At 53.8% G+C, this 14,700-nt stretch overlaps 1 protein-coding gene across 1 annotated transcript; it reads left to right on the plus strand.

The window, feature by feature from the left end:
* On the plus strand, positions 1 to 10,250 carry GP5 (glycoprotein V platelet). The gene is given in 3 exon segments (XM_073358874.2): positions 1 to 1,152; positions 1,154 to 1,690; positions 10,098 to 10,250. Coding segments are annotated over 3 exon segments (1,836 nt in total). The 5' UTR covers positions 1 to 6.
* Positions 10,251 to 14,700: the final 4,450 nt, after the last annotated feature.

The raw sequence follows: 14,700 nt of genomic DNA on the forward strand, positions 1-14,700 counted from the left end.
GCAAGGATGTTGGTTTTTCGTTTAGCTGTAATCATCCATCTTTTCCTTCAGCTGAATGCATCCGTTTGCCCTGAGAAATGCGAGTGTATTCTGAAAGATGCCATCCGTTGCTCTGGTCCCGGTATCGAAGACCTGGCATCGTTAGGTCTGCCTACCAACATGACACACATTCTAATAACAAATACTAAGGCAACAGATTTGAAGGACAAAGTCTTTTCTGGAATGACAGTGCTACAGCGTCTCATTCTGTCTTCAAACCAGCTTTTCCTAATTTTGCCAGGAGCTTTTAAAGGCTTAGTAAAGCTGAAGACCCTCAAACTGTTTGACAACAAGTTAACTCAGCTTCCCACAGGAGTGTTCGGTGAAATGATGGACCTTCAGCAGTTGATCCTTGAAAATAATTTGCTGAAAGATATTGAGCGCAGCCTGTTTGACAAACTAGTCAACTTGAAGGAGCTGTTTTTGAACAAAAACCATCTGACAGAGCTTCCTGAAGGAGTGCTAAGAAACCTCGCCAAGCTTAAACTACTGAACTTATCCAGAAACTATTTGGCAGCCTTGCCTAGAAATATATTTAGCACATTAACCAGACTTGAGAAGCTCGCTCTGTATATGAACAGGCTCAGTTCAATAGACTCTGGTGTGTTTGATAACCTGAGAGAGCTGCAGGAGCTTCTTCTGCATTCAAATGGCATTCAGTCCATTGCCCCAGGCACGTTTCACAATCTCCTTAAACTAAAAAGTTTAACTCTCTCTCAAAATAAGTTGCAGTTGTTACCTCATGGGCTCTTTCTGCATTTGCACAATTTGACTAAATTGACCTTGTATGGGAATCCACTGGGATCCCTTCCAGAAATATTGTTTGGAGAAATGAGGATTCTCCGGAGTCTGTGGGTATATGACACCAAACTCTCAACGGTGCCAGATTTTGTGTTTGGTAATTTGACAAATTTAGAGCTACTTGTTCTGACTTTCAATCCTGAGTTAAGTGTTCTCCCAAGGAACGTGTTCAGTGGTCTAAATGAACTTCTTACTTTGTCTTTGCATACAAATAATCTCTCTAGTCTCCCGGAGGGCATCTTCCCGGGTCTGCAGAAACTTCAGGAGATTTCTCTTTTCCATAATAGGATTGAGGTTCTTCCTAAAAACCTCTTTTTATAATCTCAATAATCTGCAGGCAATTTACCTAAATTGTACCAGCTTGCAGTCTCTTCCTGGAGACTTCCTTACCTCTTTACCCAAGCTGCAAGAGGTCGTGCTTGACAACAATCCTTGGAAATATGATTGTCAAATTGCTGAATTCAAAGGGTGTCTCCAGAGGAATTTAGACATAGTAAAAAATGTCACGTTCCTAACTTGTGACAGTCCCGTAGCATTAAGGAATATTTCTCTCTTGTCTCTACCAGATGATCATTTGCACTGCCCCTCTACCACAGCCCTTCCACACCACACACTTGAGAGCTCCACGGGTTCCCACACTTCATCTTTTCTTGTCACTGAATACTTGCCTTTTACTTGGAAGACCCCCACAGCTTCTGTGTCCGTGACACATACGAACACCCCCTCGCTACCTCTGTCTGCTGCTCCATATTTTACTGATTCCACCACTGAAGACGTCGGGCCATCTGAATTTCACCCCACAGAAATTCCAACCCAAACTCCCACCGGCATAATGAGAGAAATCAACGGAGTAAGAGAAATTGTCTCAACCACTGCCACACCGGTCAGTGGATCACAAGACCGTCTAAGTGCCCGGCCATTTTTTAAATTTAAAGTTCCATATAGTCAAACATTTTTGTATCTCTGTTTTGGCTGTAATAGTCCAAGTTTTAACTGTTGTGACCACTTTGTACGTGCTATATGAAGTCAGGCGGCTTGCGCACTGTAGCAATAGCCCTGCTCAATCCGTTGTACTGGTGAGAATTTTATGTAGGGTTAGGAATGCAGATTAGGAGCTCAGTACTAATGTAACATAGAGGGTTAGTTGCATTACTGGGCACAGGCCTTACATTTCGGACATTACAGATGTCATTCAAAGTATTGTGTTGCAGATCTTGCGTAGCGAGCACTGTAAACAGAAGACTGTGTTTGTTTCTCAGCTGCACAGCATTGTACATTGAAAATGTACTTTATGTACTGTGTATTTTATAGTATTTACCTACAGTAATAGCCCCAGCTTTAGCCAGTTTTCTAGCTTTTTGAAGTGCGATACGCCGTGGCAAGCAAACTAGTTATAGCGATTGGGTATAGAGTTTGGCCATCATGCTTAACTACTAATACTGCTGTAGAGAAACAGACTAATGTAATCATAAGGATTTTTCAATTTGTGCATAGAATCATAGAATATCAGGGTTGGAAGGGACCTCAGGAAGTCATCTAGTCCAACCACTGGCTCAAAGCAGGACCAATCCCCAATTTTTGGCCCAGATCCCTAAATGGCCCCCTCAAGGATTGAACTCACAACCCTCGCTTTATTTGGTTTCAGCTGTTTGCAGGATAATTCTGTACCCTCAGTTACATGTATTATTTTGGTGGTTTTAAAAGAGAGGCTCCAGCTCAAACAGAAGTTATGGGCTTGAAGCAGGAATGGCTAGGTGAGGTTCTTGACCTGTGTGATGCAGACATGCTGGAAGTAGGGTGATGGGGATGCGGCAGCAACCAGCAACCCATGGCTTGCAGAAATAATAGCAACCAATGTGTTGTTTCCATCACAGACAGGGTTAACAGTTTGGTTCAATGGCTCTCCGCACCCCCACTATACAATTGTTCCCCTGGCAGGAGATCAGACTAGATTATCATATGGCCCAGCCTGGCCTTCAAATTGTGTGTGTTTGGGAAGGACTAAACTGCATGGTTAGAAAATCCGTGTCCTCACTGGGCTTGCAAACGGCACCTTAGATTGCTAAAGATGAAAAATTTGTAAAACCTGACGGTGTTCATCACTTCCAAAGCGTGTTCACTTATTGGACATTACTCTGCTTGGACAATGGAAAATAAACAAGTCACTTTCCTTTGTTTCTAGTCAGTTTTATTTTCTAGTGATCTGCATTTGCACCCTACTGCAATGTCTAAGAACACAATAATGGGACCAAAGGTCCATCTAGCGAGGATCCTGTCTTCCGACAGTGGCCAGTGCCAGGTGCCTCAGAGGGAATGAACAGAACAAGGCCATTTGTCACTCAGTCCCAGCTTCTGGCAATCAGAGGTTTAGGGACACCCAGACATGGGGCTGCATCCCTGACCATCCTGGCTAAGAGTCATTGATGGACCTATCCTCCATGAACTTATCTAGTTCTTTTTTGAACCCAGTTATACTTTTGGCCTTCACAACATCCCCTGACAATGAGTTCCGCAGGCTGACTTGGAGTTGTGTGAAGAAATACTTCCTTTGGTTTGTTGTAAACCTGCTGTCTGTTCATTTCATTGGGTGACTCCTGGTTCGTGTGTTATGGGAAGGGGTAAATAACCCTTTCTTCACACCAGTCACAAGTTTATAGACCTCTATAATAGCCCTTCGTACTCATCCCTTTTCTAAGATGAACAGTCCCAGTCTTTGTAATCTCTCCTTGTATGGCAGCTGGTCCAGACCGCTGATCCCTTTTGTTGCTCTTCTCTGTACCTTTTCCAATTCTAATCTCTCTTTTTGGAGATGGGACAGCCAGAACTGCACATAGTATTCAAGGTGTGGGTGTACCATGGATGGATATAGTAGCATTGATATTTTCTGTCTAATCTCTTTCTTTCCAAATGGTTCCTAATGTTCAGCTTGCTTCTTTGACTGCTGCTGCACGTTGAGCAGAGATTTTTGGAGCACTGTCCACGTTGAGCGGAGATTTTTGAGTGGTAACAGCTAATTTAGACCCCATCATTTTTTATGTATCGTTGGGATGATGTTTTCTAATGTGCGTTACTTTGCATCTATCAGCATTGAATTTCATCTGCCATTTTGTTGCCAAGTCACCCAGTTTAGTGGGATCTCTTTGTAACTCTTCACAGTCAGCTTTGGACTTAACTCTCATGAGTAATTTTGTATTATCTGCAAATGTTGCCACCTCACTGTTTACTCTTTTTTCTAGATCATTTATTAATATGTTGAACAACACTGCTCCCAGTTCAGATCCTTGGGGGGACCCTGCTATTTACCTCTCTCCATTCTGAAAGCTGACCATTGATTCCTACCCTTTGTTTCCTGTCTTTTAACCAATAACTGATCTACTAGAGGATCTTCCCTCTTATCGCAAGACTACTTACTTAAGAGCCTTTGGTGAATGACCTTGTCAAAGGCTTTCTGAATGTTCAAATAAACTATATACATTGGATCACCCTTGTCCACATTCGTTGATGCCCTCAAAGAATTGTAATGGAATTGTAAGGCATGATTTCCCTTTACGAAAGCCGTGTTGACTCTTTCAAAAATATTGTGATCGTCTTTGTGCCTGACAATTCTGTTCTTTAATGTAGTTTTAACCAATTTGCCTGGTACTGAAGTCAGGCTAACCAGCCTGCAATTACCGGGATCATCTCTGGAGCCTTTATAAAAAATCAGTGTTACATTGGCTGCTCTCCAGTCGCCTGGCCCAGAGGCTGATTTAAGTGACAGGTTACATAGCACAGTTAGTGGTTCTGCAGTTTCAGATCGGAGTTCCTTCAGAACACAGGTGAACGCCATCTGGTCCTGGTGACTTCTTACTGTTTAATCTATCAGTTTGTTCCAAAACCTCCTCTAATGACACCTCAACCTGGAACAGGTACCACAATGAGGCAACATAGCCTTCCCTGCCCTTTCCTCCACTTGTGCGTAATAGCAGTGGTCTTGCTGATGAAAACAGGCTCATCTGTGTTTAATATGCCTTGTAGTACAATGTGATAAACCCCGTCAGAGTGGGAGGGTTGGGTCTGTTTTGTTACAGCAAGTGTGGATCTGCCTGGAAGAACCATGAACAGAAGCAGCAGAGTGGTTTATTGCGGTGCGTTCAAAGAGAAGAGGGAAGACCATGTGAAACTATGTCTCAGTTGTTTCCAGGCTAACGCACACTGAGACTTCACAGGCTGCTACCATACATGTGGATTCCTGCTTATGCACGTTTTTATGAGCACTTGGTGTCAGATCAATTCTGCTACCTGTCATATCAATATTATACTGCAAATCTACTTCTAATCAGGAGAGAAATGAAGGGAGGCTGCATGTATGTGAGAGGCAATTGTCCTGCAGACAAGCAGGGGCTACTGTTCCTTCCTGCCATATATATTAGAGAGGGGCCCCAAATTTCAGGGCAGTGGGGTTTGATGAAAGGAGTTGGATCCAAAAGTGGCAGGAGCTGTCTCCTCCAGAAGTGGATGCATCGGAAATCTTGCAAAAACTATTTGTGCAAGATTTTGGCCCAAAAAGGCAGAAGTCTCATGGGAACAACATGTGGAGAGATTTCCATACCTTGGTCCTAGTTTGGCCTCAAGCCCTAAGACTAGCCTAACCCTAATCCAGACCTGAATCCAAGTTCATGCATAATGACCAAGTTCCAAAATTCAGCCCACCGGAGGCTTCAGCTCACTGCTGCACAGTCAGACATTAACAAAGAACAGCATGATCTCCTTTCATCAGCTGGCACCCTGGATTTCACAACAGGAACCCTGGTACAAGGCACTGCGGTCAGTCAAGAGATAAGAATAGAAGGCCGGGGGGGACGAACAACCCATTCCTCTCCCATACTGATTGCCGTGCTTCGTTCTGGCTCTGACAGTTACGACCCAGTGCCAGAGAAGGGCTGAGCTGCACGGTACAGCTCCTAGTCCAGACCTCCTAGAGTGTGGGGATGTGGGGACTTGCCTAGGGCCCAGACAAGCCAGCCTGGTTCCTGGGCAAAGTGAAGGCTGGACTTCGGGGCTCCGGGCAGGAGGGGAACCTAAAGTCAGTTGTGTGTCAAGCTGCTCCCGCACAGGGAGCTCCTCGGGGAAGGTGCCACCGCTTTAAACCCGTGGTGCTGCTCTCGGGGGGCACTGCCTGGCCCCCTGGTGGTGTTCACCCCCGACATAGCCACGTGCAGGGTAAAGGCTTTAATTCTGCACCCTGGCGCCTGTGTCAAGGGGTCAGCTTCTTTCTCAGGCCTGATCCGGCATGGTGCTGAGCCCCCGCAGCTCCAAGGGTGACCGGGGACCCACTTACGCTCCACGGGTGCCCTTGTGGCCAGTGCTTAGCCAGTGTCGCTGAGCCTGGTGCTGGGGCATCTGCTCCCCACGGCTGAATGGAGCCATTTCAGCCTTGTGGCTGCACACTGCTACCAATAGAGCCCTGCCTGGGGATGGGGCGAGGGGGCGGCAGAGAAACTTCACAGGGGGGTTCCTGGCCCCACCCTCTCCGCAGGCTGCTGTGCAGCAAAGCCCCATCACCTGCCATGCCCAGGCGGCCTCTGCCCCCCCGGGGGCTGGATTCACCCCTCAGGGGGGCGCACATGATGCATAGGACCTGGTGTGCAGTGTGAACTTCACACCCCAGCCAACTCCTGCTGCACCTGGGATCCCTGCAAGCTGCTCTGCGCCCTGTGGTGCCCGCTCGCCACCCCTGCTCCCTCTGCGACAGCCCTGGGCTGGACCCTCGCGTGCTCTGGTTGACACACAGCTGGCCCAGCGGGAGGAGCAGCTCTGAAATGCTGCATTGGCACGCAGGGTTAGGCAGCATGCTTGCAGCACAGAGTAATCACAGCTGCTGCTCTCTTTCCCCCGTCTGCTCCCAGGCGCTGAAATGCTTTCCAGCTCTCCACGAAGTTACCCCGAGAGAAGGTATTAACTCTAACTCTCCTCCCACGCCCCTTGCTTCAAGCACATCCCTGCCGTCTGCCAGGCTACCCTGGGACTAAGGCACCCTGTGTTTCCGTCAGCCCCGCCAGCTGCTTTCCCTCCTAATCCTTCCTCTGCTCCAGATTCTCCCCACGGTCCCTCCCATGCCTACCTGGTAGATCTTCTCTGGCAGAGCTCTCTCGGGCTACCCCCAAATTTGCGGGGCTCTGTTCATGGTGCTCTCCCTTTCCTCCCACCCACCTCTGAAGCATTCAGTGCTGTGGTTTTGGGTTAAATGACATGACACAATTCGCGCCATGCAGTTCCCTGGCCGCAGTGGCCTTTTCCGTTGGCTGCATCTCTGCGGCCCATCCTTGGTCTTGTGTTGCCACCGCACTGCAGGTTTGCAAAGTTGAAAGTCTAAAATATTTCCCGCTACAACAGATGAAGCTTGAAAATCACTGTGCTTAGGAGGCCATCAGCAAGGAGCCGGCCCAGCAACAGGAGAAGATGCATGTGTTGGCTAATATGAACGACAAGGGATATGTAAAGAGCTGCAGAATTCACCGGCTGAGGTCTTGAAGGATTAGATGTGTGATGACTCTGGGCCAGTGCATCTCTCCTGGTGAAGTTACTTCAATAGCAATGCAGGAGCCAAGGCACTTCCTGGTGGTAACAGATTGGGAGGAGCCGATGGGGGAGGTGCAGCCAAGGGTCATTATTCTCATTGTTTAAAAACTGAAAATGATCAAGGAAATGAAGTGAGAGGGAGCCTGGCCCTGGGACTGCTGCGTTCCAATCCCAGTGCTCACAGCTGCCTTCTCAGGCCTGGAGAAAGGGGCTTTCAGTTTTAACCTCTCAAACTCGGGTTCCTCCTCCCCTGCCATACGGGGGCAACACTCTGAAGCTGGGAAGTGCTGTGTGAGTGCTAAGGGCTGTGTGACGAAGCGGGACTGTTCTTAATGTTTCCTCTGAATAGTGTGGGGGTGCCTCAGTTTCCCCTAGGCAGTTCTTAAGTCTCTAGGGGGTGGGGTAAGGGTGTATGATCCTTGCAGAGCCCTAGAGGGCAGGGGTGGGCAGGGGTCTGGACACAGAGAATGGTCGACACCCTGTTTCCTGGCAACTGATGGCCTGGGCCCTTCCCCCCTGGAAGGTGAGAGCTGAAGGGTTGGAGAACAAAGGAATCCGGTGACCTCCTGGCCCGGGAAAGGGACAAAGCCCAGAGGAGGAGGGGCTGGAGGGAGTTTCAGTTTGGGGCTGGCTGGGGACGAGGAGTGAAGGGCAGACGTGGTTGTCTGGCTCACTGCCCCCCAAAATGGACCCAGCTGAGGGGTCCTGTTCTCTGCACCTACAAGCTCTGTGTTAGACCATGTTCCTGTCATCTAATAAACCTTCTGTTTTACTGGCTGGCTGAGAGTCTGACTGCGGAGTTGGGGGGCAGGACCCTCTGGCTTCCCCAGGACCCCGCCTGGGCGGACTCGCTGTGGGAAGCGCACGGAAGGGCAGAGGATGCTGAATGCTCCGAGGTCAGACCCAGGAAGGTGGAAGCGGTGTGAGCTGTGTGTCCTGCAGACAGGCTGCTCCCAGAAAGGAGACTTCCCCAGAGTCCTGACTGGCTTCATGGGGAGCAGTCCCAGAGCATCGCCCAGGGATCCCATGACAGGCTGGTACTGGCGGGTGGGCTTTTCATGAGGGTGATGCAGTTTCATTTGTTGTGGGAAGGGCACTCGTATTTCGAGCGTGTGCCAGCCAGCCACATCACCTGAATCGCCTCGTGGCCACAATCCCACTCCTCAGCTAGCCTGCCACCGCGCCTTGCCATGTCCCTCTGGGATGGGGCTGATCTCCACTTGCTGTCTGCTCTGTTTACAGGAGAATGGCCAGAGCTGGGAGCCGGCACCTCCTGGCGCCTGATCTGTGCTCGGACACTGGTTTGCTCTGTGACCCTGGGCTCGGGACTCCCCTCCTGGGTGCTTCCCATTTGGAAAAGGGAAAATAACACCTCACCTTCCTACCTGTGGGAGCTGGAGGCGGGGGTGGGAGCCCATTGTGTCTGATGTGCTGCCTGGTCTGATGGCTTGGTGGTTACAGGGTGGATGGGGACGGCTGCATTTTTAAACGCCCACCCCCGCTTTGGTGGAGCAGGGAAAGGCTGATCTGGAACAAATCCCAGGCTGGCAAAACTCCAGTGAGCTGCTTCCGCTACTCCAACCTATGAGCACGGGGAGGCCCAAGGTCCACCTCCACCTCCCCTGCAATCCAGTTTTCCATTCATCTCCAGCCCTTGGACACATCTCTTCCGCTTGGGATTATCTCTGCAGCATGACTTGGCTGGGATTCCCGCATTCCTTCCTCGGTGAACACGGCCCTGGGGCCCTGGCCAAAGCCCCATGTTGCTGACGCTGCTAGGTCCCGTTGGTTCCCGTTACCTGGGCTCAGTCGGGGCTTTTCCAGAAAGGGGGTGGGGGTGGAAACACAAAGGTTTGGACTTTTTATAAACAGTCACTTTCCTTCTGTTAACTCAGTGGAGGTCTGAACTTTATCTCACTCATCTGGGCAGCTGATCGCTCGCTGACAGAGAACAGGCTGCAGATGTCTACCTAATCCGAACATGGTTCACAGCTGGGCTGTACTTCCATCGTCATCTCCGGGTGAAAGAAACAGCGATGCTCCCTTTTCCCCGGGGCTGTTGCTAAGCGCTGTTCAGCTCAGTCATGGCTGTATGGCCCCCGCGTAACCGTGGCAAGCACTCCCTAGGACAGAGGCCCTGACCCCTTCAGAGGAGGGTCTCTAGTCTTCAAGCAGCAGCTGTAGCGTCCTGGGTGCTGTAGGAGAGACCCAGGGTGACATGGGGGCAGAGCAGCTAGGTTTCCCTCATGTGGTGCTGTGACTTCGCGTGGCGTGTGCTCGAGGGTGCAGAGACCACCGCTGGGGCTGGATCTTTGCACTCTCGCAATCACACAGGAGCCAGCCACAGTCTAGGCCTGAACAGACGTCAAGAAGGCCTGGCATGGGGGGAGCAGGAGGCTGGTGTCTGGGGACCAGGGACCCAGAGTGCCTGGTCTAGGTGAGGGGGACAGTGCCTGGGTGGAGGGGGAGTTTTCCGTTTATCAGAGGTATAAATGGCCCCTTTTCTGCAGAGTCTGGGCACCTCGCCCTCTTTACTGCAACTCCCTGGGAGGCAGGGCAGGGCTGTCATCCCTGGGGGATGGAGGGCAACTGAGGCACATGCCCCCAGCCACGGTTGCACAGGAAGACTGTAAGGGATCAGTGAGCCAGTGCTCCTGGGTCCCAGCCCAGCCCCTGCGACATCCTTCTCTTTTCAGCAGGGGTTTGAACGGCAGCTATTGTCCTGGCGCCCTGGGAATGGCCGGCCTTCCAGGCACCGGCGGCAGCATGGCCTGGGCGGGAGAAGGAAGCGGAAGGAGTTTGAGGAAGACGTCACTGGCAGAGCGGAGATGGTGAAGGGGGTGGATTGAAGGACATGAAATCACTTTGCAGGAATCTCGGCATGTGCAATATTGGGGAAGCCATGGGGTGTTGGTTCCTGGAGAGAGACCCCCTGAGATGGCTGGTGAGAGTGAGGTCAGCTCGCTGGAGGCCCTGTGGTGCTTGCGGGGGGCAGACGGTTTCCTCTGTGTACGTGTGTTTCCCTCGTGCGCTCCTGGAAAGCGATTCCAGGTCAGGTCTGATGACAAGACCCGCTGCTTGGAGACAGGCCTTGCCCAGCAGCTGGGGTGCCCGGAGGAGCCGGGCTGGGAGCAGAGGGCGGTGAGACTGGAGCGGGGTGGCACTTGGGGCGCGCTCGGTGCTCTCCCCAGCTCGCGTGTGTCGTGCTTCAATCCCATGGGGAGCAGTGGCCTGTGCTAACGAGGTTTGTTCTGCTCTCGACAGGTTCCCATCCCACCTCATCCCTGGGATCCGAGTCGCCGCTCAGGCGAGCCTTACGCGCCCCGGCTGACGTCTGTCCCATAGGGGTCAGCCGCCCGTCCTGTGCCGGGGGGAAGGGGGTGTGCGGAAGGGGGGGCTCCTTGGAGATCAGCACCGAGCCCCTGAGCTGGAGTCACTGCTCTGGGGGGAGCCGGCGGGGTGAGCGACCGGGTCTGATGCCTTGGGGGGGGGAGCGGAGCGGATGGGTCTGACACCCCGGGGGGGAGCCGGAAGAGGGAGCGGACGCACTGCCGGGCCCCGTGCTGGCTGGGAGTTTCCTCAGACCTGGGCCAGCCCTCCTCGACACGCGAAGGACCAGCGAGGTCCGGGCTGAGTAATCTGGCCTCAGAGGCTGATGTCGTCTCTCGCCCTGGACGGGGAGGAGAGCTGGCTCCCAGGCTGGCTGGGTTCCCAGCAGACGCTGCTGTCTCACTGCCTGGCTGCGGCTGAGCACGGCCGGCTGCTTGGCAGCTGTGTGAGAAACTGGGGCCGGGGCCAAGGCCAAGCCCACGGAGCTGCTAATTTTAGCTGTGACTCTGATTTTCCAACCAGACAATCTCTGAACAGTGCCCCGGAGCCCTGCCGCCCCCCAGCCCCGCACTGACCAAGGGAGCTGGGCGTGCAGCTCTGGGGGCAGCTGCTACCCGAGGGCAGAACGAGAACGGGCCTGTCCGAGGGGGAGCTGGGACTTGCCCCACGCTTCCCCCTGCCCCCGGCCATGGACAAGTCTCTTGAGTGCTGGGCCTGCACAGGGTTCCCTGGGCAATGGCTGGGCTGGCCCCAGGGCTAATGGCGCCATCGGGGGCCGGGAGCTGTTTAGATAGGAAATCCGAGACCGTCCCTGCCCCGATGACACATGCAACCAGCAGGTCCCAAGCGCATTGGCGTGAGGTGGTGATCCTGAGTGTGTGGGGGTGGCAAGCGGGATAGGGGCTGGGGGAGCGTCCCCTGTGACTGGCACACGGGAACGCCCAGGCTATGGGCGCTGTCATGGGGCATTACCTTTATTCCTTGTTAATGCCTGGAGGCGTGTCCTGGGGGGGTGGGCAGGGGGAGTGGGGATGGGGAGGGCCTGTGGGGCCATGGACACAGGGGTGGGGCTGCTGGGAGAGGTGAGCATTTGCGGGGGGGGGCGGGGATTGGAGGGTGCCAGTGGGGAGGGGCTGCTCTGCTAAAGAAGAGTCTTGTGATGGGGAGGGAGGGACGTGTGCCTGGGGCGTGGGGGCAGGTTTGAGGCCACTCTAGGCTCAGGCACTGGGTGCGAGGAGGTGGCAGGACATCGGGGGCACGGGGTGCAGGGCAGCCGCACCCTGGCGACGGTTGTGGAACAGCTGCAGTCTGGGCACGGTTATTTCCCTCCCCAGAGCAGCTGGCTCCCTCCCGGGGAGCCGGGGCGGACGTGCCTGCTGCAACGCTCCCCAGGCACCTTGCCCCACTTCCTGTTCCCTCAGCCGCCTCCGCCCCGTGACCGTGGCATGGAGCCAATCTCCTGCTTAGCTTCCAGGGGCGCTGGAGATGCAGGACCAGTGAAATACTGCGGCAAGGCCTGCTGTCTTCCCACGCTGAGCAGCCCCTGAACCCCCACCCCAAGCCCCGCCACGTCCCCTTTCCCACAGCAATCCCACCCCTCCCTCTGCCGTGGCGTGTCTCGTTCGGATTCGGGGCAGAGAGCACATCCTCTCTGCAGCATGTATGAGACAGGCAGAGCACCGCACCCCTCTTGCGGGCTCGGGCAGCAGCCAGCCCCACACAGGCTTGTCAAGGGCTATTAGCCAGGATGGTCAGGGACACAACCCCATACTCTGGGTGTCCCCAGCCTCTCACTGGGACTGGGCGACAGGATGGATGACTTGATGATTCCCTGCTCTGTTCATTCCCCCTGACGCACCTGGCATTGGCCTCTGTCGGCAGACAGGACACTGGGCTGGATGGACCTTTGGTCTGACCCAGCCTGGCCGTTCTGTTCTTACGCTCACATTGTGTAAAGACGCTGCTCCGGGGAATGGCAGAGGCGTGTTGGGGGCCGCTGGGAAGGTGCCGCCTGTCTGAGCCCCAGTACCGGTGGGTGCCGAAGGTTAGCAACATGCCTGTGATCTGCTCACGCTGTCTCAGGCCTAGAGCAGAAAGCCGTCGCAAACACGCAGTGAATCCATTCTCAGCGAGGGATGCTCGGAGTCTGGGGCTGGCCCCTGATTTTGAGGAGCAGCGTCTGGTGGTCCCTGGCACTCGCCGCATCTGAAGAGTGAAAGCGGCAGTGAGGAGAACCTGCTCGAGCCCTCACGGGGACACTCGGGGCTGGGTTCTGCCTGGCTGCCACGTCTTTTCTGGAAGGGCGGCGTTGGTTTCCTTGTGAGAGGAACCCCCCTGAGCCAGACAGCAGAGAGCTGACTGCCCTTTGTAGCCTGGCGAATCTCCTGGGGCAGCCTCCAGCTCTTAATGCACTGCCGTTTCCTGGCTTAGTTGTTCATCAGTGTCCTGGCTTGTCCGGAGAGGAGATTGTTCCCTACACGCTGCATTCCCTTCTCAGCGCTCAGCCTGTTTTTCAGCAAGAACACAAACTCGTTCTGCGCTGTGTTAACTGAGCCGCACCTAGGGCGTGCAGACGATAGGTCTACACCGTGTTGGCCAGATCTCAGACCAGATCCCACTGACCGCAGTGCGAATTCTGCATGAGTGGAAGACTAAGAAAAACTGAGTAAGGGCCTCAGGATTTGACCCTATTTCAATAATTTCAACTGGATGAGGGAAAAATCCGTAGTCATTGGTTATTTTTAAAGGCTAGCGAGTTGTTTTAGGCAGTCTTAGTCTTGTCCTAGGTCAAACAACAGGCTCAGAGCATTACACAAAACAGATTTGCTTTGAAAAATGTTTATCTCATCCTAAACTATGTGTGTATGCTCGTCCTTGGCACTGCCTTTGCTTTCTAGCTATGCGGAGCACATCCCACATCAGTCCCTCTTAACATCCCAGAGGGCTGTGCAGTGAGCTCAGGCCTGGGGGCTGGGGTCCCCCGAATTCTATTACTGACTCTGCTTCGCCTTTGGGGTGTGTGGCCGAGGGCAAATCACTTCCCTTCACGCTGCATTTCCCCACCTGGAAAATGGGTTTACCAGTATTTATGTACCTGCCTCAAGGGCTGCTGCGGAGAAACGAAATCAGCTGCAGTTTGCAAAGTGCGTTGAAGGTACAAGATGCTTATTACTGACACAAAGCGATGCCAGCCCATGCACAAGGGCAGTGCTGTGGGATCTGAGCAGAGGGTGGAGGACAGGTTATTGTTTTGGCGGAGTGATCACTCTTTGCAACCACGGCGCTCATGCTACAGCGCCCCAGACGGAGAGCTCCGGACTCGGGCGCAGTGTCTTTGGGTGTTCATTGTGGCTCCTCCATCAACCCCTGATTAAAGATGGTGCCTGGTCAGGGCCGAATTAACCTTTGGTGGGCCTGGTGCCAAACATATTTGTGGGCCCCCCATGGGGGCAATGGAGCCTGGCGCAGGAGGGTCAGTCCCCAGAGCAAGGGGCCAGTCAGCGGCAATATGGCACGGCAGGGGCAGCTCTGCTCCGCCCAGCATGAGGGCACTATTTACAAACCAGCAGTTGCCAGATGCACGATGGCCCGCCCAGCCCTGTGCTGCCGGCGTGCCCCTTCCCCTCGGGGGTGGGCCCATGCCATGCCACACAGCCCCCCTGCCCAACACCAGAACAACCCCCCCCCGATTCCCTATGGCCAAAGCCCCCCCCCCCGGACCTGCTATGCCCAGCGTCCCCCCAGACCCGGCCACAAATGTACAAGGCCCAGCACCCCACACAGAACCCCCACTCCCTAGTGCCCCACCACACACACATCTTCCCCACCCCCTCACAACCCATCACCCCCCCTCCCCCAGCTCTCTAGAGACCCACTCCCCCACGCCCTGGCTCCCAGCCCCACTCACCGGCCTGCTGGGAGGCGACTGTGTCTGCCGGGCTGAACCGCCAGTGCAGCCAGAGCTGGTCC

Source organism: Lepidochelys kempii, chromosome 9, assembly GCF_965140285.1.
Source record: "Lepidochelys kempii isolate rLepKem1 chromosome 9, rLepKem1.hap1, whole genome shotgun sequence".
Classification (NCBI taxonomy): Eukaryota; Metazoa; Chordata; order Testudines; family Cheloniidae; genus Lepidochelys; species Lepidochelys kempii.